Source organism: Clytia hemisphaerica, unplaced genomic scaffold (genome assembly GCF_902728285.1).
Source record: "Clytia hemisphaerica strain Z4C2 unplaced genomic scaffold, Clytia hemisphaerica genome assembly, whole genome shotgun sequence".
Taxonomy (NCBI): Eukaryota; Metazoa; Cnidaria; class Hydrozoa; order Leptothecata; family Clytiidae; genus Clytia; species Clytia hemisphaerica.
The window spans coordinates 950,765-975,047 of NW_027103289.1; the positions used below are offsets into that span (position 1 = coordinate 950,765).

Below are 24,283 nucleotides of genomic sequence, written 5' to 3' on the forward strand. Positions count from 1 at the left end.
AGTCGACCATGTTAGGTCATCGATTGTAAAAAGTTGTCGAGACGATCTCAGTCACGTGTTTTCACTTTGGACATTCAAGCATCCTCTCGACGCTATGATATTTTCCCATATCCCGTTTTTAAAGACCTTCGTTTTACCCACTCCAACTTTTTACTTTACAAGAAAGAACCGTTGTTGTAAAAATCGAACAACTTTTCAGCCGTTTTTTAACGTTTCAAATAATCCTAGACAATGGTAATCTTTAGATTCACCCGTGGGTCTTTTATAACGAAATCTCTTTTTTTAAATCCTGTAAACCCTCTGAAAATATGTTCTCATTTGGAAGAAGGATGGAATTTTAGCATGGAGATCCAGACTACTTTTTCGCTATAACAATTGAAGTCTAGACAAAATGTGTAGGAGAAAACTGGAATAATCGGAATAAGTTGTGGACTCAGAGATAGGAAGAGAGGGAAGTATGAACAGTGGGAATCTTACACCTCCCCACCTCAGCCAGTATGGTATAACCTCTCCGAATAATTCTTACCTTTGTTGGAAATTTGGTGTTATAAACTTCGCTCAACCTGCTATTCTAAACACATCAACCACTATGCTGATTTCTTTAAGAATAATAATTGCCACAGAAAAATAACAGCAAAAACTTTATATGCAGCGTGCTTTGGCAAAAGTAAGCGAATTCTTGCAATTAAGGGAAACTCATTAAGTGTTTTAACGAAGTCAATTAACGAAACCAAATTTTAAGAAGTGCCAACAGCTTATGATGATTCTGATCAAAATATCTGATAAGAGAAGTAATTCAACCTTCGTGAGACTTTTCTATTGCAAATGAAATGCATTGATCAATTTGCCTGTATACTCTGAATAGAACCTTCATACCACCATCTGGTTTGTTAGAAGTCTATTGTCCATGGAAGTATGATATCAGATTATAAAGTATATAAGCTGAACCTTCACATGGTTATTTTGTATGCAATTGTAGGGGTCCCATCAGCGGCACACTTTTGATTAACAAAAAGATTACAGAATAGGCAGCTCATTACGAAGTATAGGTAGCACATAATAGCTACCTGTGCTATGGAAAACTTCTTCTCCGGGAGGATGGTTGATCTGGGAGTAACCTTAAATTTGCCATGTGCATATCTTTTGGTTTTCTCAAATTTGTATCATGTTTATTACACACATCTTTAAATAGCCAACAAAACTCAATTCATGATATGCACCACTTTAGAGTCTTCTGAGAACTTTTAAAATGCTCCACCCAATACGTCACTTAAACAATAGAAAAAGTGACGTATTGGGTGGAAGCTTTGAAAATTCTTGGAAGGCTCTCCAGTGGTGCATATCATGAATAGGTCTAATACCTTAGTAGCCATTGCACAGAGAAAGGCATTGGGACCCTGAAAATACCATTGCAAATACCCAAGCAATCAAACTACACTAGACGCTCTCTAATTCAATTTTTAAGGGGGATTGGATATCGACTAGTGGAGTGTCGTTTATGCGAGTATCTTGTTGATGGTGGCTTTCAATATTATTGAATAACTGAGCGCATCGAATAAAAGAACGTTGATTTAAAGAGCTACAACTAAATAAAATAATTGTGCTCGTGTGGTAGTGGTAGAACGACATGTAGATAACAACGCCAGGAATGATTGTTATTAAGAACATCCTCAAATGTTACCATGGTTACCGATGGTAGACAATATCCGGATTCTTAATTCGTTGCCGGCGTTCTATCACGCAATGTCATGTCATGACGTCACTTATAACTGTGTTGCCATGGTAAAATATGGAAACGATACAAACAGAGAAAATAAACTTTTGAACATTTTTATTCAAATATAATTTTACTTTATAAGGGCGTCAATTTTCCTTCTGGTTATTTTTATATAACTATCAAGTTGTTTCAATACATCTTGCCTTAGTATGACCCTCAATGATTTAAGTGAATGATTGTCAAAATTTCCCATTATAATTCAAGTTCGAATTAGAAAGTTATATTGTAGCACACTGTAGTAGAAGCTGCGAAATACGTTGACTTATATTTCAGGGCTATGAGTTTGAGATCTGTTGAGATGTATAAAATTATAACCCCCATTAAGGGCCTGTTTTTAAATAAATCAACATTAGCCTTGAAATTCTTTTTTAAGATTTCATGACCTTGAATATAAAAGACTAGGTTAAAGGTCTGAGGGTTTTAAAGGAAAAACCAAAGGTTATACTGTTGCACACATCTTTCTGTGAAGTCTTTAATGTGATGTAGCAGGCACTTTATAGAGGAATTCAACTTATCATTTTTCAAAATAGAAGGGACATTGATCATTTGAGAGAGGGGTTCATAGATATCGTAATACATACCCCGCTATCATCTGTCGTTTTTTATCCCTATTTTATTTATATTCGCAAAAAACTCCATATGACAGCTTTTGATTTTCTTGACAATAATGATGACATTCTAGAGTACGTCAGAAACTTCTTATCAGATTAATTTATACGAATAAATTATATGCACACCCACTAAATAATTATCATAAATTAACTTTGGAACATAATTTATGCGAATATAATTTCTTTCTGCAAATCTGTTTTTGATAAAAATCAGAGAGGATATAGTTATAACTCAGTTCATAGACAAAACATAAACTTATAGACACACGTTCATCTGATAGGAAGGACACATATTTCGTGAAACTTTTAAAACCTGTTTTGAAATACATGCTTAGCGGGAATAGTTTTGCATAGTTTAAATAAAGCTTTGGCTTAGCTTTGTTGACTCAACCAAGAGCTAATAGGTTTGACAGGGGAAATGTGTGGGTTAAAAGGGGTAAAAGCTGACAGATCAAGATATACACTTTCTTATAAGAACAATCTTATAAGAACACATGACGAGGCTCAAAATTTAAGAACAATGTTGAGCCTAGCCCGGGGTCCACTTAAAGCTTTTTGATAGACTGGATGGCGCAATTAAGTGGCCCGGTAGTATATGGTAATATGCTTTTGCTTAGGCGGATTGTAAAACAGTCCGCCAGATTTTAGTTGTTTTAGGAAGGTAAAAACAGTATGAAGCAATGTTTTTATTTGAGAATAAGGGATTGTAAATCTGTTATTGCTGTTTGTTTCTCATTTTTGATTATATCTTTCAACTCCAAGTAGTTTTTTTTTGTTATTTGGATTTTAAACATTCTTTTGCAAAATGGCGACCTCGCCAAATACTCCTAATCTACTTCACTGGACTCAGCGTCATAAAAAAATATCAAAAAGCAAAGTTCAGCCAAAAGTAGACTCTAGTCTATGTTGAGTCTAAAATTACTCAATTTTACTGGTTATTATAAAAAAAACAATTTGATATTCACTTTATACTAGATGCCGACATGAGCATTTTCGATTTCTTTGCCGATGTCGGGATTTGCCGATATGGGCACTTTCCATTCCTTTGCCGCAAACACTTCTACAAAGATTTTGTATTAGATGGTTTGAAATGAAAAAAGATAATAGTTAAAAGCTTTTCTATGTTAAAAATTAACTATTCAACAATGTTCAACTCAAAATTATAGTCCTTGGCTGATACTTCATATATTATTCAGAAAATGAAGTCAAAATCGCTACCTTTTGCCCATGTCGGCATATGCCGACATCTGGCAAATAGGTTGAACCTTCTTTTTTTCCCGTGGCAAATAGGTCGAACCTTAAAAATACGAACGGCAGTTAAAGGGTTAACACTCTTTTTATTATGAGAACAAACTTACAAGAACAATGAGGCTCGAAAATGCCATAAGAATAAGGAAAATGAGATCATAATGAAGAACAAAAATAGCAAATTAAGCAAATAAACGAGTAATAAATTAGGGGTATTGAACCTAAAAAACCTCAGTTTCGCTTTAGAAAAAGAAGCAAATAAGAGCAATTTGAGGCTCAAAAGTGCCAAAAATAAGAACAGTTAAGCCTCATTACTGGTTGTCTTAAAAAAGAGTGTATAGCGAGATGGTAGTAGTAGTATAAAGAATTATAAGGCTTGTTGAAGGTTTTGTTCTAAGAGTGGTAGCCAATAAAAGATAAGAGTGATATCGTTTGCTTACTCATCAATTTAATTTACAAGCTTTTTCACATTGGATTGACAGGAATGTGGAGCAAGATTGGTCAGAAAGAGAAAAAGTTTTTTGTTTATTCAGCAAAATATAACAATAGAGAGACACCGACCTGATATGAGATGATGTGTCTGATATGAAACGAAACATTTAGATAAAACTAAAACTTTTAATTGCCTTTGATCAATGGTCTTAGACAATCTCAGTTTTATCTGTCTTAAAGATTTTGTAAAGGGCTTTATGACCAAACTCTCCTGAAAACGTCAATAGTCACCGTGCAGTGTCTTTTGGTGAAAAAATGTTTAAGCTCTTTCGAACACCGGCAAAATGTTTTTTAAGTCGCCGACAGTAAAAACTCCGAAGAACCCAGACTATTCGAGTCTACAATTGAATTCGCGCTCTAATATGAGTATTAGATGCGGTTTTTTGGGATCTACAATTCAGACCACGAATAGCCTTATTTCATCATTTCTTCGAACTCCGAAACACCGACATAAAAAGAGCTACGACATACCGTCAAACTATGGATGTCGATAAAGAGGAAAGAATAAGCAAAATTTGAAAAATGTATAATATTGGTAAAAATGGCCGGTTCAAAGCCAAAAAGAACCAGATCTCTCAAATATTTAATTTCCTGTCTCGTGGTTTCACATACTAAAAACCACCAAAAACTTATTATCCATCACTAAGCTCCGAGACAGATTGACCACAGAAACTATAAACAGCCTACAGTATCTCAGACTAATAATAATTCTCCTGAAAATTGGATTTTGTTTCAACTCATTCATAACAGAGAAGAAGACTTACGTAACTCAAGGTAAATCAACCCAAACCCAACCCTACCCAACCAAACCCAACCCAACCTTAATTTATTAATGAAGGGGCCCCCCAGTTTAATTCCTACCTTTATTATTGTAAGTTTAATATTTCAACTGCAACCTGGAATTTCAAAGATATCAACCACTAATACTATTTTATTTAAAAACAATGCAACAAAAATAATACCCCAACCCAACCACTTTCTCAATTTTTTTAAAATAACTATCAACATATTGAAACCATGTTCCTCACAACGAATGTCGAAAATTTTAAAGATCACTCGGATATTTTTCTCTCTAACTGAAAGCTAAAAAGCGATGCAAAATTGATCGCAAAAATTGAACGGAATGGATGCATTGAGATTCAACCAAAATTCTAACCTAGGGGGCACTAGGGTTAGGGATACTGGGTATGTACGTGCTGGACCTCCAAACCCTGACCCTTAAGAGAGACTGATTTTTTGCTGAAAAGGTGACCCTTTTTCTTAAAAATCGTGAATTTTCCGACCCTTAGAGAGACTAGTTTAAAACTTTATGATTTTTCCGACCCTTAGAGATACTTTTGAAGTTGAAAAACCGACCCTTACCGTCCGCACATACCCAGCACCCATTTTTGCCTATAAGTACTAACCCTCACAGTAGACTCTCGGTTATTCGAAGCTCCAAGAGGGATAAAAATTTAGTTCGAATAACCGGGAGTTCCTATCTCAACTTAACCTTAATTGGAGGGACTTTTCTGAAGTAATGAGATATTGCGGTTCAGTTGAGGGTAATAAACACAAAGAAATTGCTTGAATAGCGATATGTAGCCCTGAATATTGAAAATTGATTTTTAAAGGAAAAAAATTATTTCAATCGCAGAAAATTAATGTTCTCACTCGATGAGGGTGGTTTAGCCTATAATGTACCCCAAGGGGAATAGAAATCGCTTCGAATAACTGAAAGTTCAAAGAACTGAAGTTCGAATAACCGAGAGTGTTTTTGCCTGGGTTGAGTAAGCAGATCCAAGGAGGACGCCATCTCACTTCGAATAACCAAATTATACGAATAACCGGGAGTCTACTGTATATGTGAAATTTTTACATGGGGGTGGAGGATATATTGTCCGGGGGTAGCAAAAAATCATCAAAATTTGCCTTGTCCAGGGTGTAAATTTGCTCTGTCCGGGGGTAATTTGGTGTGTCCGGGGGGTCAGCAGATGCTTGTCCGGGGGGGCAAAAGTCACCCTGTCCGGGTAAATCACTAAAAATTGTTATATCCTCCACCCCTGCATGTAAAATTTTTTCCAGAAGAGCCCATTTTGATTATCCCCACATTTTTAGCTATAACTAAAGAATCAAAAACTCCAATAATTCGAAAACGGGAAGTTTTCCGTCGAGGTTTTATCTCTACTGACTAAAGAATTCTCACCGAGTCACTAAGACAGGGTATTTTTCCATGAGTAATTTTAAGTTCGACCTTCATACTGGACTGAACGTAACTTTGTTGGATTTTCAAAGCTCTAAGAAATTATACAGGGGTTTTGGTTGTTCGTCGTAAGGTTTTCTCCAAATCAAATCAGTACAACAGTCTGCTTTTTAGGCCTTGAACCTTGAAAATATTCGAACCTAAAACCATGTAGCAAAAATTACTAAAATGTGGAAAGCTACCGTGAAAAGCACAGGCTGAAATCATACTCAGGGTAGTTGAAACACTCGCTGAAAGCCTGGAATGGTTATGTTCTAAACAAATGAAAGGCCAGAGTAGTAGTAAAACTTGTATTTAAATATTTACACGCCTTCTAGCATACCGATGGGACTACTGGAAAAATCCGTCAAAATATTATCCTATTAGGGTTTCAGTCTGTTATTTTACCCCCACTGGCTGAAATTTTACCAGGACTGTGAAAAGGGGTAGTGTATCTTAGTTTGAAAACAATTTGAAAGACAGGACTTAATGATGATTTGGGGCTGAAGGTGGTTAAAAATAAACAACCGAGCTCCAGAGAAATAATACTGGTTCTTACAAAAATCAGTATATGCGTTGTTTGTGAAATCCATAAAATTAAAATATTACCAACGACAAAAAACCAATAAAATTCGGAAAAAGAACTTTAATTTAAAACCAGATAAAAAATTAAACCAATCTACTTACCCCCATATTAAACAATATGTGTTATGTACGATGGTGTAAAGCAAGGAAACAAGGAACAGATAAAATGGACTCTTCTTTTTTGAAATCTCTACCTCTTGCAAACGAGGTCTATCGTGTTATGACTGTTTTTTTTGTAGATGAAAGTAAAAAAGGGAGAAATATTTATCTCCCTGTGGGTATTATCACTGATCTTTAAAAACTTGACTAGATCGGGTACCCTCTGTAACAAAATTATGTCTCCTTTTACGTTTTACAGAGACGGATCTACAATGTTTCAAAACCTGGTCCAGAATTCGATTGTTTCAAAATTTAGGGTTCAAAAATCTAACGTAAATTAGAAAACATTTTGACAGACCTTGAAAAATAAGCGTTCGGGAAGCAAATGACCTATCCAGTATGCATTGTAGATCTGTGAGTATTATTCTTTTACAGGAATAAAAACTTTGTTATGTCATATGAAAGATGATTAAAAATCCACTAATATTGTTATCTAGATAGCAGTTTAATTCTTGAAAGACGGGGGTTGTCATCATTTAATTTTCTAACATTTTGTATACATATGGAAGTAAAAAAAGTGTTCTCAGGAATTTTTCATTGAATTTTCGAGGTAAAATAAAAAACACAGATGAGTGGGTGGATTTGAAGAAAACAATTAGGTTCTTGTATTTTTAAAGGAAAACAGACCCCGTGAAAACTTTTGTTTTGTGTATTTCTAAGGAAAAATAGCCTTCAATGTCATGTAGCTTCTGAGAATATAAAATGATTTTTTTTTGTGTATCTTTTAGTGTTTTTGAAGGAAAATCCCCTTTAGAACAACGGTTTTTAAGGAAATTAATTTCTCGTATTTTTAAAAGAAATTGATATTTAGTATACATTTCTCAGAAGAATGGAATAATTCGTGTATTTATGAAAGAAAATTCTATGCAACTATGTCACACTTCGTATAGAATGAAATCGGTGTATTTTTGAAGGAATGGATTGACAATCGTATCATTCGGAGGTGAACTAGCAACTACTATATTATACAAATGATATATTAATGGAAAATAGCTACTTTTTTACCAGTGAACCCCCGGTTTAAAAATGTTCATGAAAAATTGAATCGTGATGTTTTGACATAAATACTTCTGCAGGTATTTTTTAATCCTTTTTTTAGTTTCACAGTCTGCACAGTTCAACAAAGCTCATATAAGGAAACCCACCCTGTGTGTATTTTTATAAATTAGTTTGTGTATATCATTTTAATCGGGATATTAAAATGATATATTTGTGAAAAACTGAATTTGACCCCTGTTTCTCTCATTTGTATAAGAATCTAATATCAGCAAGTCAAAATCTTTGATCGGAATTTTAAAAAAGTGGTAGCCTAACGTCAAACAACAACCATTCTTTATAACGGAACATTATTGTATTATAAATTCACACACACTAGTCCTATCATTAGGATACAACTACAGTTGATTTTTCTCTTATTCGATCCTCTAGGGACCAAAAGCTGTCCTGTCCGAATTAAAGAAAGACTCGAATGTAGAGAGTATTTTTACGAGGCTTTAACGAGAGTTCACTGTATTCTTAAACTCCGGTCAAAGATGGCGGGGACCTTATCGGGAAAAAAATGTCGAAGTTTTATTTAGTCGGTTTTTTTTTCGTCGGGAAAATTTTCGTCACTTTCCCCTGACATTTTTTTCCCGACAAGGTATACCTTATCGGGGAAAACTTCGTCGGGGAAAAGTGACGAAATTTTGGCCAAGTGACGAATATATTTCCCCGACGAAAATTTTCCCCAGCCTTAATGCGTTTACCAACTACCAGCAAGTGACGAATATTTTTCCCCGATGAAAATTTTCCCCGACAAAAATTTTCCCCGACGAAGTTTTCCCCGATAAGGTATAGCTTAATCCAGGGTTTCAAATAATATATGCTCACTAGTATTATCATTAAGGGACAAGCTGAAACTCCGGTCAAGGAAGGAAATAACGATGTTTAGGTATACATTTCTGACCAATGAATATGAATGGTATGTATTTTGCTGGCAAATCGTCATGTCTGTTTTTACATGAGAAAATTGGGAAGGCGTGGAAAGTAGATTTTAAGATTTATAACATGTCAGATTCGTGTATAATCCTTTACAGCTTTTGAGATAAATCGTTTACTTGCGTAAAAGAGGACAACATCTGTTAGCGATCTTTAGACGGTTTCTCTCTTCTCGAAATGCATAAAAATCATTGCGGCCCTACGTTAATTCAAAGTATTTTAAGTCTAAATCGCAGACCTCTATATAGATACACTTCCTATATAGGAAAAAGGAACTACCGAATATTAAAAAGGAGCCTCTTTAAGAAACTTTTTCGTTGGAGGGTGACCAGATCCATAAAGTATTTGCTGTCTACATCAACGTTATCAGACGAAGTAAGTGTCCCCAGCGCAAACGTTAGCGTTTCAAAAGTAAAAACCCCCTTTTAGAGATAGGTCTGGAAACGTTAGTTGAACGGTCTCTTTATGGAATAAATGTTAAAATGTTAATTTTGTTTAGAGCAATTAATCTTTGAAAAATATGTTCGTAGGATATTGTATTACGTCAGTAGAGAGCATTAGACGAGAAGCATGCTTGACTACTGAGCGGCTCGAGCTCTGCGTTTTCGGCCATCGTAAAGATTATATCGCATAGAGGTATCACCCTCTAGTTCACCCCACCCTCTCTCTAGTAGATACTTTATAGCCGCTCTCTATGCATACAAACTGAATTCCTCAGAGAGAAAAAAAGATTGACATCACTCGAATCACTAAATTTTCTCATTCTGTGAAAAATCTTTCTTTTGCCTCACTTCGATAGAAAGGTGGTCTTTAGAAAATTAATTTACACTACTATACTTATAGCGGTAACGTTTTCTATTTCCCAGCCCTTAGCAAGCAGCTTTCCACAATTTTATGTCAGTATTATGGAAAAACAAGCAGCCGAGTCACCGTGGGAATCCCGCCATCGAAAAAACACTGAGATTGTATAATTTCAACTTTAAATCAGGAAATATCATGTTGAACGGTGAAAAAGAATGCGGCTATTATACTTTGATTTTTCCTGATTTTTCCACAGGAAATAGGAAATATTAAAACACAAATAAAATTCCGAAAGTCCAAGTTTCATGCGCCAGTTTTTGTGCAATCATCAATCATATTATAAACACCCTCTTCTCACAACCCGGTAGGGTTTTTCTTTCCAGCTATACGGGGTAAAAATGGACTGAAACTCGATGGGGATTGATATTCTCGTGTCTTTTATGGCTGTAGATTGAATTGAATTCCATTGTTTTCAAGTGAGAAAATTCAGCAGATAGGGAAAAAATAGCACAATAGTTTTCAACGAGGATTAGTTTGTTTGATTATTTTTAGTAGAGAAAATTTGGGGCATAATTCATCACTGGGGATGATTTTGGCCAATTATTTTAGTTGGAGGAGAACCCATAGGGTGTGTGAGAAGGGAGTGTATATAATTGATAACCGGTAATGTGGTGTCCGTAAAATTCCGATTTACCAAATTAAAAAATATTCTTACAACACAAAAGATTAAATAAAATTAAAAACAAGATAATAACATACCTTTTAGAAAATTTCTGAAGAGTAAAATAGATTGGAAATTCAGTAAATGGAAACTAAAGCTCCGTCCAGTTGGTGTCAAGATAGATCTTTCAAAGTGAATTCCCTTCTCTTCAAAAGATTTTCACAGTACACGCACGTTTTTCCAACGAGACTCCCCTCTCTCATACAGAGGTCAAGTTAATGAACTGTCAAAATATGTGTCCAGATTTGGAGAAGGCTTCGAGTGTGTTGACAGAAGTTTTTTGCAAGATCGAACTTGATTGGTTAAGGGTTGAGTAAATAATGATGACATTTTTAATTATAAGACGACATTTTTGATTTTGTATCAAGGACTAAAATTTTATTTGGATAATACCTTGTTATTTTTTAGTAGAAACAAAACAAAGGAATAACTTGAATAACTTTTTATTTTCTTCCAAAAGGAATTTACTTCAATGGAAATGGCAGATAAAATTCTTAAATTCAGCAATTTTTTTCATTTCTGCTGATGTTTTGATAAGGGTTTTGGAAAATAGGTCAAGGGATTACCGGGAATGAAAATCTTCCACAATACCTGACATTTCTGATTTCAGTAATAAAGACAACAAAGTCTGATACAACACGACAACATCGAGTGTTTTCGAAAACTAACCCAGTGTTGTAGCCTAGAAATCTAAGCTAATTTGATTCAGTCACCAGAATAAATCTGATGGTAAGTTGTGACTGAATAGCTACCTTAGGGAAAGTAAAATCGGTAGCTTATCAACGGACAATAACGAAATCATATTTTGAACGCGTGCTTCCCCCCCCCCTGAGCCAGTATTCCAAGGCAAACTGAAAATCAGTAAATATATAAAATCTTCAAAGCATCGAAAACTCTATATTTTGCCATTAGGCGCATGTCCTAGCCTTGTGAATACGGGCTTAGTTAAATAGGTTAGCAGCGTTAAAAGTATAATTTGGATATCGAGACAGAATAGCTCAGTCTCACAAGTCAGACTGAATCAAAAAAACCTATAAAAGGTCAAAATCTGACCCTAGAATTTTGAAATCGTACTTATTGAGAAAGTATTTATAAGCTGCAGATTCTATTGGTAACAGTCTCAGAGAAGTTTTCTGCTCTATATAACGGTCAAGTTCTATTAAAATATCAAATTACAGTGGAGTCCCCATTACTCGAACCTCTATAACTCGAATGTCCCCCTTATCTCAAGTAAGTTTTTTTCTCCCCCCACTAAACAATGCCTTATAAACCAGTCTCAATGAATCGAACAAATTCCATAATTCGAGCAAATTTAAGTTTCCCATGCGTCTTCGAGTTATAGAGACTCCACTGTAGTAACGACCCCCCCCCCAAAAAAAAGGAAAAAAATTGGTAAGAGACTCTCGACATTTAAGTGTTTATTTTGTTGTTGTAAGTATTCCAGTAGAGGGTAAATGAAGTTACAAATTCATATAGAAGAGGTGACACTTTATTGTTCTTATGAAGTGCTAACCCCTTCTCTCACTTATATGATGGAAAAATAAGATACAGACAAACATAGAAAGACCACGATAATTCAAATACACGTTTTTTTATATAAGAATAAACTATATAGGACCATAAGGCTTCGATGGCCAATATGTTAAGAACAACTCTAAACCACCCAATATTTCTTAGGAAAAAGGAAAAAAAAATTCAAAAAAATGAGGCTTAAAACTCAAAAAGTTAAGAACATCCGAAGCCTTCAAAAATTTTGGATGTCTTTATAAAAAAAACGTGCACTGACGTACATAAACATCAATATTTTGAAATGGTCATTTATCTATTGGGCCTTAATAGCCTTCAAGTACACATTTGTATAAGAACAAAATATATAAGAACATATTGCTTCTATTGCCAAAATATTAAGAACAGTTGAAGACATTTTAAGGCTTAGTGGACTCTAAAACGCAAAAATCGCAAAAATCTTTAACTGATGTATATAAAAACCACGTACAGAAAGATTCGAAATGGTCAACTACTTTATATTGGGCCTTTAAAGTATATTAAAGTATAAAACAACTGCAGTAGAGTCTCCAACCTTAAAGTCTAAACGTTACTCTCCTTAACTTGGAACACCCCTGTCTCACAGCCCCAGTGGAACTTTTTCTACAGTGCGGATAAAAATTTCTATCGAAATCCCAATGGTGACAGAAATTATATTTTTGCATTGAATTTCGAAAGGGGATGAAATCAAAGTCGATTTCCCAGTGGGGCTGAAATTGTAAGGTATTTTGTCCACCGGGGACGAAATTTTGGCCAAACTTTTCCGTGGGGCTGGGGTCCCAGTGGGCCTGTGACAAGTCTTCTGGAGGTTAGAAACCGTTACAAACAAATCTCTACAAACTCGAATTTAAAAAATTCGACCAAATATCGATTCCCGTGCTTGTTCTTGTAATAAAAACACCACTGTATATTTTTGGTAAAGCACCGGTTGAAATTAGGAGAAACATTGGAGTTATCAGGCTGACCACAATTTGCACATAAAATTTCCCTATGAAACCCCAGAACCCAACTTAAAACATTCAACTTTTTCAAATTTAGACTGCTCGTATTTTGGTCCTCGTTGACACCCCTGTGTCTCACACTTACAGCCCCAGTGGAGGTGGAAATCTCTATCGAACTTGGATATAGAAATTCTATTGTTCAGTTGGGGATGGTTTTGGAGTGCAATTCTTCACTGAATTTCGAATGGGTTTTAAATCAAAGCCTCTTGTTAGTAAAAAAACTTGTGCCCAGGCACCAAAAATCAAAGATTTTGAAAAAATATAAAACAAGTGAGCCAAAGTTCAGCCAAATCTGACATTAGTCTCAAAGTTTTGGGACACACGCACACCCACAGACAGACACTCCTCATATAAACAAAAATACAGTACTATGGACATCTTGCTTAAAAAGTTAAAAGGGAAAAATCTGGTTTCTTACCCTGCTAAACTTCCTGCGTTTGGTTGACATCTCGAATTATTCAAATCAACCAGCAGGTAGAAAATTTATTTAATCTCTATCTCTAAGAAATTAAAATTGCACTTTCAGCATAATTATTAAAATGCAGGCTGAATTAGAAAATTTCCATCCAAGTGGAAGTTTTAATCCAAAGGTCTACCTAGGTTATGCTATAGTCTGACACGATTTAGTACAATAACGAAGAGACTGTCAGGAAATCAGAGAACTGGATATCGTATCAAATCAGCCAAAGAGACAGATCCGATATCTATTGAAATTTTGAATTTCAATAATATAAAGGGCTACATACACTACACAATATATTGTCAGGCAATATATTGATAATCAGTGATAATATATTGCTGAATGCCGGTAATATATTGAAAAGGTGTCCGAAATATATTGGCAGCTCGATTTGCAATTATTCTAACAATTCCTTTTTATAATAGAGCACCTATTGTTTACTCCATACATTACGGTCTGCAAACTATATTGTCAAATATTGTTCACCAATATATTGTGTAGTCTAAGTAGCCCTTAAGACAAAGTAATTTATGCATATTCAGACCAACCAATGTGCAAAACTATTTTAATGCATCACATTATCCATAGTACTTTAAAACATAACCAGATTTCGCTTCATAACATTTCGAGTGCTGAACATGAACACACGTCGATTGTAGAAAACCAACCCAACCCATGATGTAAATGGCAAAAAACAATATCCTTCACTTTGTACTGAGATTTTATTTGAACAAAAAAATGAATTATTATTGGTTAGGAAAATGGTTTAACCCTTATCTCGCCTCAGATCAAGAAGTTCACGAATTTGTGGTCAAAAAGGAACATGAGAAAAGTTGTTGAAAGATTACATAATCTTTTGACTAATTCCTAATGATTTTTTATGAAATTGATAAGATAACGTGATTAATTGGACATTATAAAGATTTCTATCATATTAGCTTCAACTATTTCTGGCTTTTGTAGTCCCAAAGGGAGTATAATCTACCGCGCTTGATATTGGGCCATTCCATTTTATATCCACACATTTCTAAAAATCTTTCTTTGCCTTGAAAAGGTTCGTCCACCCCCTGTATGTAATTTTTATGGAACATCCCATTTTTTGATACAAACGCAAGTCTCGAAGTGTTATGATAGACCCCTGTCTCACACAGTCCAACTTCTTCCGAAGAAGGGGATAGAAATTCTATTATTCAAAGCTCAAAAAATCCAGTGGAACCCCGAAGGGTGTCTCTTTGGCAAAATTAGGTACGGGGACGTGCCGCTAATCAGGATCCCTTTTTAGGCTCTGAAAATATCTGACAGGATTCGACTTTTGGTTATTTTGGACAATGGGCTTTTCCAGAAAAAAATTTTACCTGCACTGTTGAGGATTTTTCGATTGTTTGTTCGGACAGGGTCTCAAATTTACCAAATATTATTATCTGACAGCTTCCACGTTTTAAGCTCCAGTGACGCGTTCCCGTCGGCTTCAAGGTCAGTGATATTACCGAGTTTATGTATGTGTGTTTTTCAGCAACGGAGACGGTAAGGTTCTAATTTGACTAGTTCCTGACCATCTGAGGAAGACGGTAAATCAGCACTTTTATCGTCCATGATTTTGCGGGTCGGAACTGCGGGTTATATATATTCCAAATTGCTTCAATCACCTACCGTCCTCAAAAGTGCGAATACATAAACTCGCTAAAATTACCGAAATTGTAGGGGATTTTTCCACCGAAAACGAAATTTAAGCTAAATTTTACAGTGTAACCGTGACACAGGAGTGTTATATCATAAAAATTGGCATAGGTGCTCTTCACCATGAAACAAACATCCAACAAGGGGGGTTAATTTGCCAGTTTGACATAATGTAGTCCAGGGGATGTCAATCGAAGCGATCGAAGCGATCGAAGCAATCGAAGTCAATCAAAGTCGATCGAAGTCGATCATAAAGAGGAAAAAAAATGTAAATCTTCGATCGTCTTCGATCGATTCGACAATCACTTCGATCGACTTCGATTGATTCGACCGATCACTTCGATCGACTTCGATTGACTTCGATCGATTCGATTGACATCCCCTGGTGTAGTTGAAGGTGGTGATGATAAAATTGATTGGTCAAAGATTTCCCACCTAGAAAATTCTTCTCCCAGCCCCCCCCCCCCCTCAAATGGTTCAGCTGGCTATTTTCCTCAGATAGAGTATTCAGACCAGTGAAAGAAATTCAATAACAATTCAAATGTATACTAGTATACCTTATTTTTTTTGAATGCATCTTGGTCTTCTGGGACTGCGTCTCTTTTTCATCTTTTCCACTTGATCAACGTGTCCGAAACCAAAACAAAAATAGCCTTCACTAAATTTCGTGGGATTTGCTTCAAAATGGAATGCTGAACTGCATCAAAGAGTTTCAATCAATCAGGTGCAGACAGCAGAGTTTAGCAGTCATCCTGGCCTCGTGGCTCCTACCTGCACCTACAGAAGAGAAAATATTTTTTAGCGCATTATCAGAAAAATTTAACTCGTGAGAGCACAATTTTTGTAAACATTCGATTTGCAATAGAACGTCTTCTTTTTTCTGGAAACATTCGATCGATCGGTCGCGCGTGCTTTTTATTTAGAGGGGGCGGTTGTGAGGTGGTGTTAAACTAATACCACCATTTTTTGCTGGTCTGAATCGCAAACCTCTACAAAACTCTACAAACCACATGCAGTACCTCCGGGCGCCCCGGGCGAGGGAGGGGGTACTAAGGTTGGCAGATGAAGGGTATTACGATTAATTTTTAAGTTACTAGTTAGGTAGAAAAGGGATACAGTACTATAATACAGTGTACTACTTTAAGGGCAGAAACTTTCGCGGGCAGAAAGTTTCGCGAGACCGAAATGTCGCAAAATTTCGCGGATTTAAGTTTCGCGATTTTTACTTTTTGAAGAAAATTTTACGGAAGAAACTTTCGCGGTTTTTTGTGAATGTTCAATTTTAGTAGCAATAACTTTCGCGAGTGGCTGGGGAAAGTGAATAAAAAATTATTTCAAATCTCATTTTTTCTTCAATCGAAAGAGTGATATGCTAATATAAATGAAAGATAAACTATTTGCACAAAGTTTCTGCCCGCGAAAGTTTCTGCCCTTAAAGTATACCCTTTTTAGTGCGGATAGGACCTCCAAAAACCGACCCTGATGAAAGAATGATTTTTGCTGAAAAGGTAGCGAGTACCTCACTAAAAACCGGGATTTTTCATCTCGTTTCTTAGTGAGTTCCACTTTGTCGCCTTTCAAGTGTTTTGACGCAAATTCGATTTTTCCCTACTGCAAGGGCTTCAAAAGTTTAAAGTGACGTCAAAACTAGTTTGGAGCCCGAAAACCTGGGCTCAAAACATTCGAAAAAGTCGCAAAGTGGAATAGGCGTTAATTGCGTAAAAAAACGCGGGTGACGTCTAGCATAGGCTACTGAAAAGGTGACCCTTACCTTTTAGAGAGACTTTTTTGAAAAATTTTCTTCGATTTTTTGAAAAATTCTCTACCCTTAGAGAGACTTTTTTACAACTTTTTCACTCTAAGTCAAAAAAAATTCCTAGAAATCGTGAATTTTGCGACCCTCCGACCCACCGTCCGCACATACCCAGCACCAATTTTTGCCTAATACCCATCCCCCTCCCTGGGGCAGCACCTTAAGGGAACAAATAGTGTACTCTGTAAGGATCGAAATCCGAGGAAGGGGCCCCTTTCTTAACACCATCGAAGGGTCTCTCACTGGTCCTAACCCAAATATCTTGGGCCCAGGTTGGGAAATATTGGCTGGTATACTGTATGATAGATGGTGAGAATATGTCTACACTTTTACCGACTTTCGATGTATCAGGTGTACTTTAATGAGAATAATTTTCGCGAGGACTAAATTTCGCGGATTTCGTGGATTTGGTTGTCAACCGTGAAAATAAGTCCCAATGGAAATTTGAAAGGTCTTATTCACCAAATTTTTTTGAATTAAATTCCAAAAAATGCGTCAAAATAAGACCACTTTTTTAACATGTTTTTTGCCATCGAAGAAGCGCGTACATGTTTTTTTTTATAAGCATAACGCTTATAAGCATATGAAGGCTCAGATTTGCAGAATTCCTAAGCATAACATAAGCATATATGTTGGCCTGAAATATTTTTCAAGTTGTCATTTTTTATCTATTTAAAAAAGTTTGGTAGAGGTCAAGTAAAAAAAGACATTCCACGGCTAGCTACATTCCATTGCTCCCAAAATCTGAACAAATTTTTTGTATTTTACAACCAACATTGTATAATAGTTTGGCAGTAAAATAGAAGAAATAGCACAAAATTGTGAAATATTATCTCGCCATATAGTACTCTTAGGTGCCAAATAAACGGGGGGGGGTCGAAAAAACGGGCGGGTTGGAAAATTTTCGAAATTTTAATAAACGGGGGGACCTAATTTCCGGGGGGATTGGAAATTGTACTTCTGAAACCCAAAAATAAGGTATATAGGCTAAAATCAGGCTTTTTGGAGCAAAATAAGGGGACTTCTTTTTGCCAACTGAAAATATTCTTAAAAATTAATAAACAGGGGGGTCCTAATAAGGTCCGGCAGGGTTGGAAAATGTACTTCTGAAAACCCAAAAATTAACAAGCGGGGGGGGGGTGTTTATTTGGCACCTAAGAGTAATCCGCGAAAAATTAATGGACGGATGGTGGGTTTTGCAATATACACTGTTTAGGTTTGGGATATTTGAAATCAAAATATTTGTACCTTAAATGAAGAAATTTTGCACAAATCCGCCGAATTAAGTTCTTGCCAAAATAATTATTTTCCTCCAACCGCCAAACTTTAATTGTTTTACTCATTCCCTAAATTCCTAATGTTTTCAGGCTTTCAAACAAATTTTTTTCACCAAATTTTTTTCACCAAATTAGTACTAGTAATCGTATGGTCTGAAGTGCAATTGCACGAAAAACATACGATTCCGAGGTAATCGTCAGTAAATAATCATTAGTAAATCATAGTTTTTTTAGAAAAAGGGAAAATTTTTGACATTCGAATTGCAATGCAACTTATGTACACAAAGCGAATTTCTTTGTTAATTTCGCTTAGCGAAAGTATTACGATAGCCTTTCGCGGCGGCGGTGTAATAAAAAAATTAGAAAACGAAAGTACTCGATACGGTGGACAAACTCACTAAATTCAATTTACAAATTACACGCTCGTATAACCACGGATCATTTTCGCGGGTTTTCTTTGGATTACGTCATATATCTTTGTGTCTTTAGCTTCACAGTTTTGATTTTTTCTTTATTTTCTTATAAGCATATACTTAATAAGAATCATATCGATAACTCTTGATAGACGGTGATACAGCCTTCGGTAGTTAGTTCTTACAAAGTAAATAAGGGATGGCGCACAATATGAGCATATTTATTTTTCTTATAAGGATATACTTTATAAGAATCTAATCAATAACTCTTGATAGACGGTGATATACCTTCCGGTAATTAGTTCTTACAAAGTAAACAAGGGATGGCGCACAATATGAGCATATTTATTTTTCTTATAAGGATATACTTTATGAGAATCAAATCGATAACTCTTGATAAACGGTGATATACCCTTCGGTAATTAGTTCTTACAAAGTAAACAAGGGATGCCGCGCAATGTGAGCATATTTATTTTTCTTATAAGCATATACTTTATAAGAATCAAATCAATAACTCTTGATAGACGGTGATATACCTTTCGGTAATTAGTTCTTACAAAGTAAACAAGGGATGGCGCACAATATGAGCATATCTATTTTTCTTATAAGCATATACTTTATAAGAATCAAATCAATAACTCTTGATAGATGGTGATACAGCCTTCGGTAATTAGTTCTTACAAAGTAAACTAGGGATGGTGCGCAATGTGAGCATATTTATTTTTCTTATAAGCATATACTTTATAAGAATCAAATCAATAACTCTTGATAGACGGTGATATAGCCTTCGATAATTAGTTCTTACAAAGTAAACAAGGGATGGCGCACAATATGAGCATATCTATTTTTCTTATAAGCATATACTTTATAAGAATCAAATTAATAACTCTTGATAGACGGTGATATACCTTTCGGTAATTAGTTCTTACAAAGTAAACAAGGGATGCCGCGCAATGTGAGCATATTTATTTTTCTTATAAGCATATACTTTATAAGAATCAAATCAATAACTCTTGATAGACGGTGATATACCTTTCGGTAATTAGTTCTTACAAAGTAAACAAGGGATGGCGCACAATATGAGCATATTTGTTTTTCTTATAAGCATATACTTTATAAGAATCTAATTAATAACTCTCGATAGACGGTAATATACCTTTCGGTAATTAGTTCTTACTAAGTAAACAAGGGATGGCGCACAATATGAGCATATATATTTTTCTTATAAGCATATACTTTATAAGAATCAAATCAATAACTCTCGATAGACGGTGATATACCTTTCGGTAATTAGTTATTAGAAAGTAAACAAGGGATGGCGCACAATATGAGCATATCTATTTTTCTTATAAGCATATACTTTATAAGAATCAACTCAATAACTCTTGATAGACGGTGATATACGTTTCGGTAATTAGTTCTTACAAAGTAAACAAGGGATGGCGCACAATATAAGCATATTTATTTTTTTTATAAGCCTATACTTTATAAGAATCTAATCAATAACTCTTGATAGACGGCGATATACCCTTCGGTAATAAGTTCTTACAAAGTTAACAAGGAATGACGCGCAATATGAGCATATCTATTTTTCTTATAAGCATATACTTTATAAGAATCAAATCAATAACTCTCGATAGAAGGTAATATAGCCTTCCGGTAATTAATTCTCATAAAGTAATCAAGGGATGGCGCGCAATATGAACATACATATTTACCTTATCGGGGAAAACTTTGTCGCGGAAAAATATTCGTCACTTGCTCAAGGCTCGATGTAAAGTAGACTTCAGATTAGCTTCCATCTCTACTTCTTGTTTTTTCCCATGCAGTTTAAAAACTTTAGGCGAAATTTTCGACTTTAAGTCGTCTTGTTCTTTTTTATATTGAAGAAAAAAAATGTCTTTGTTTTTTATTATTACCATCGAGCGGAGCGTAGGTGGCTTAATAGTTTCGCGATGAGTGAGAGGCGGGTTAAATTTTTTCGCTGTTTTTTTTTTTGTTGTTTTTGCCGTCTTTCAGTTTCCGTATGTTTTACATTCCGTAGTTTATCCGGGCAATAATTTTGGGGCGCAAATTATGGCGTGGGTGTTTGGCTGCGGGCGTACTACGACCAATATTCTAAAGGTGGACTCACTCACAAAGATAAAAAACAGCGCTTTCCTCAATAATTAAAATACGTTAGTGTAAGAAGTGTAACCAAGCCTTTGTAAACATTCATCGTGAGAACCTTTTAATGGCTGCTTGATTGCACCATTGCACATGCTTTTCTTTTGAAGCTTGCTGCTGCTGTATAAATCTTTATCACGTTTTCTGGTCTTTTGTAGAGTATTTAAAGAGGTTCATTATTCGTTTACTACTAAGTATTTTATGTTTGTGTAGTTAGTGAATGCACCAATAAATTGATAATGCTCAGTAAGTAGTACAAAAAGAGTTAATTTTCCACAATCAATTTCATATCAATAACAGCACTAACAGCAAACATCAACACATAGCCCTCTTCTTCACTAAAACTACAAACAGCACAGGTATGATCTTTTTTTCCTTTTTTCACCAGATAGTAATGTGTTAAATGTTAACCAGTTGTGACAAATAGTCAGTTTTTTATCTGATGAAGTTTGATTGGTGTTCAATGAGTTTGGTTGAGAAAAAAGTTCCAGCGTTTCCTCCTCGATGCCAGCCCAGGCGATGTCAACCGAACCCTATCAAACCGATTTTCGTTATCGAACCATCAAATTTCATCGAACGAAATCGAACGGTTAGGTGTTTAATTACTGAACCTGATCGAACAGTAATCGAACTTTACCGGAAAATCTTCAGTTTGATTAAACTTTGATTACTTATATCGTAGTTCGATCAAGTTCAATCAGTGTTTTTGTAGCTCAAATGGTTCCAGTTAAAATTGCTAGCGCAACAGCTCTAGCCTAAACGATCCCTTACAATCATTAGGAGGGTGAGGTATCACACTTTCTTTATTCTGAAGATTTAAAAAAAAATGGCTCTTAAGCTTTTTAGCGTGAGCGTCTGCTAATAAGCCGTAAGAAATGGGCAACAAGGTAATAAATCAATCTTCAATATCGAACTTCACCGATCTTGATATACCTTTTGCTAATCAGGATTTTCATTTTGAATCATTAAAAACTCCAGTGGTACCGTTGTTTTGTATAAGATTCCCATTTCCGCACTAAGATTCTTGATACTTATCCCTATATATATTTTACAAGATAACCAGCAAGAAATTGGGGAGGGTTCGTTCAATGGGATGCAGTTTAAAGCAGTTATAAAGGAGTCATTGTTGTGATTTGTACTTATTTAGATTTATTGCATATAGAAAAACCGCTTAGCCCATCATTTTTATTTGGATGGATTGTTTATATTGTCATTTTTAAAACTAACCCATCATTTTTATTTATTTAGATAGATTCTTTACATTGGTATTTTTAGAAAAAAAGAAAACCTTCACATTTATTTCTACATGTAACCAAACTTTATGCTTATATTTTATTCCCCATGCACGCCGAATTATTGTCTTGTAATTGCCACTTTTAAAGAAAGTTAATCTCCCATTACAGAACTTTTTTTTCATCATAAAATCGACTTCCCTAAAATAAAAGTTTCCTGCGTCTAGAAATAAAAGGATAAAAATAAGTAAATAAATAAATAATAGTAATAACATTTAAACATATTGTTTCAAAGGTGGCAGTTAGTGTAAGCTATATCTAGTATAGTAAAAAAAAGTCTCTGACACAGGACTTGGGATAGAGAAAAGAATAAGGGGACAAAAGTGTCCCCCCGCCGAAGAGTGCAAAAAGTGGTAATAGTGCAATTAACGATTAATCGCACTCCTCTAAACCAATCAGATTCGAGTAATTTTGCACGGCTGACGATTACTTTATTAATCGTAGAAATTTTAGCGAGACTAATTTTGGCGCATATTAGCGAGTCAGGAAAATCTTGATTTTTTTGGAATTTTTTTAGCGAATCAAAAAATTTTGCGTGGATAAATTTTAGCGAATACTTGTATAGACAGGAACCCGTCTGCGTATTTTTTTTGAATCTGATGAATACTTGACGGGTCAGAGCTGTGAGTCCGATTTTGGCCTCAAAAAAATTACAGTGGGAAATTCGAATTTAGCGCTGTCCTCACTTACTAAAATAAAAACCAAATTTCGGAACTAGCGCTTTCTTTAAGAAAGTGTGACCAGTGAAACAATAACAGGATTTGATTGGCTGTGTTTTCAACCGTTATTAAAATATGGGAAATTCAAACTGTCAGCCCACACCATGCTATATATTTCGCCATCAGTATATAGAATAAGAAATCATAGCATGGATCTCCAGGCTAATACTTGTATTACAATATTGACTGAATTCGTTTCTAGCATTTCTTTGCACCGAAACCCTTCTTATTAATAAAAATGTATCAAGGCAATATAACCAGAAGTTTCGCGCGGATAAATTTTAGCGATCTGTCGATTCGGCGTGTTTTAGCCATTGAGTTTCAAGCCCGAAGGGCTAGAGGTCAATCTCCTTGGTAGGATTTGAAGCCAACAAATCCTACCAAAGTTGCGCGGCCTTGAGCGACCCGCCTGGTTTTTACACAAATGACAGATTGAATCTAAAATTTACCGCTTAATTTCGAAAAATATATCACTCGAAAACAAAGGAATTGCTAGATTCAATCCGTCATCAAAAATACGGCGCATATTTTAAGGCTTCAATTTTTCTTGCCTGAGAAAGGTTAGAGATTGACCTCTAGCCCTTCGGGCTTGAAACTCAATGGTTTTAGCGAGATTTATTTTAGCCCTATGGATATTCTTTTCATATATCTATAAGAAACTATTTTCGCTAGAGGATGGGCAGAAGCCTAAAATATTTGGGGCAAAGCTAAAGATTTTGCTTAGATAGACAATCGAGTTGTTGGAGTTTCGGCCGATGTTTAGTCTGACTCGCAAATGTAGGTGCACGCTTTATTATTTATAATCATAGCAAGACTGAGATTAGGCCTGGAAAACAATATATATCTTTTGTCACAGAACAAAAGAAATTTAAGCATATGTACAGGCCAAAGTAGATTTGGTTGAGACTGTCATGATCAGTGGCGTTGTGGGAAAATTTTTCTGGAGGGGCCAAAGTCAATTTTTTTTAAATGGCGCCCCCCTCCAATTTTTCAAAATGGTGTCCCCACCCATCATTTTTTAAACTTTTACCAAATTCATTTGCCTAGGCATAACGAGGAAGGGAATATTTAGTGTAGACTAGTAAACTAGTCGGTTATTACTTATTTATAATAAAACTGTCAATCAAATAATGTAAACACTAATTAAATATTCAGCACACGCGAGAGAAAAGACAGAAAAGACCTCACCTCTTTGATTCTTTTTATTTGGAGCTTGAATTTTTTGTATATGGGTCTGTTTTCAACGACTAGTTTACTAGTCTATATTTAGTGGAGAAGAGTAGATTTATCTTTGATGAATGGAAAAGGGAAAAACAGGCCCCACCATG

The 24,283-nt window shown here is 35.3% G+C and overlaps 1 protein-coding gene across 5 annotated transcripts in view; it reads right to left on the reverse strand.

Annotated features, from left to right (window-relative positions):
- LOC136809521 (filamin-A-like) overlaps positions 1-10,797 on the reverse strand; it is a 52,491-nt gene extending 41,694 nt beyond the window's left edge. The window contains exon 1 of one of the 5 annotated variants that reach the window (XM_067066124.1): positions 10,631-10,797. Coding sequence is in view for 2 of the 5 variants with exons in the window: in XM_067066117.1 (XP_066922218.1) it covers positions 7,037-7,042 (6 nt within the window). In the remaining 3 variants the exon portion in view is untranslated. Of the gene's footprint in view, positions 1-526; positions 681-7,036; positions 7,157-10,630 lie in introns of those variants that run through there. The other 4 variants (XM_067066117.1, XM_067066110.1, XM_067066131.1 and 1 more) reach the window with 4 other exon arrangements.
- Between the last annotated feature and the right edge of the window lie 13,486 nt (positions 10,798-24,283).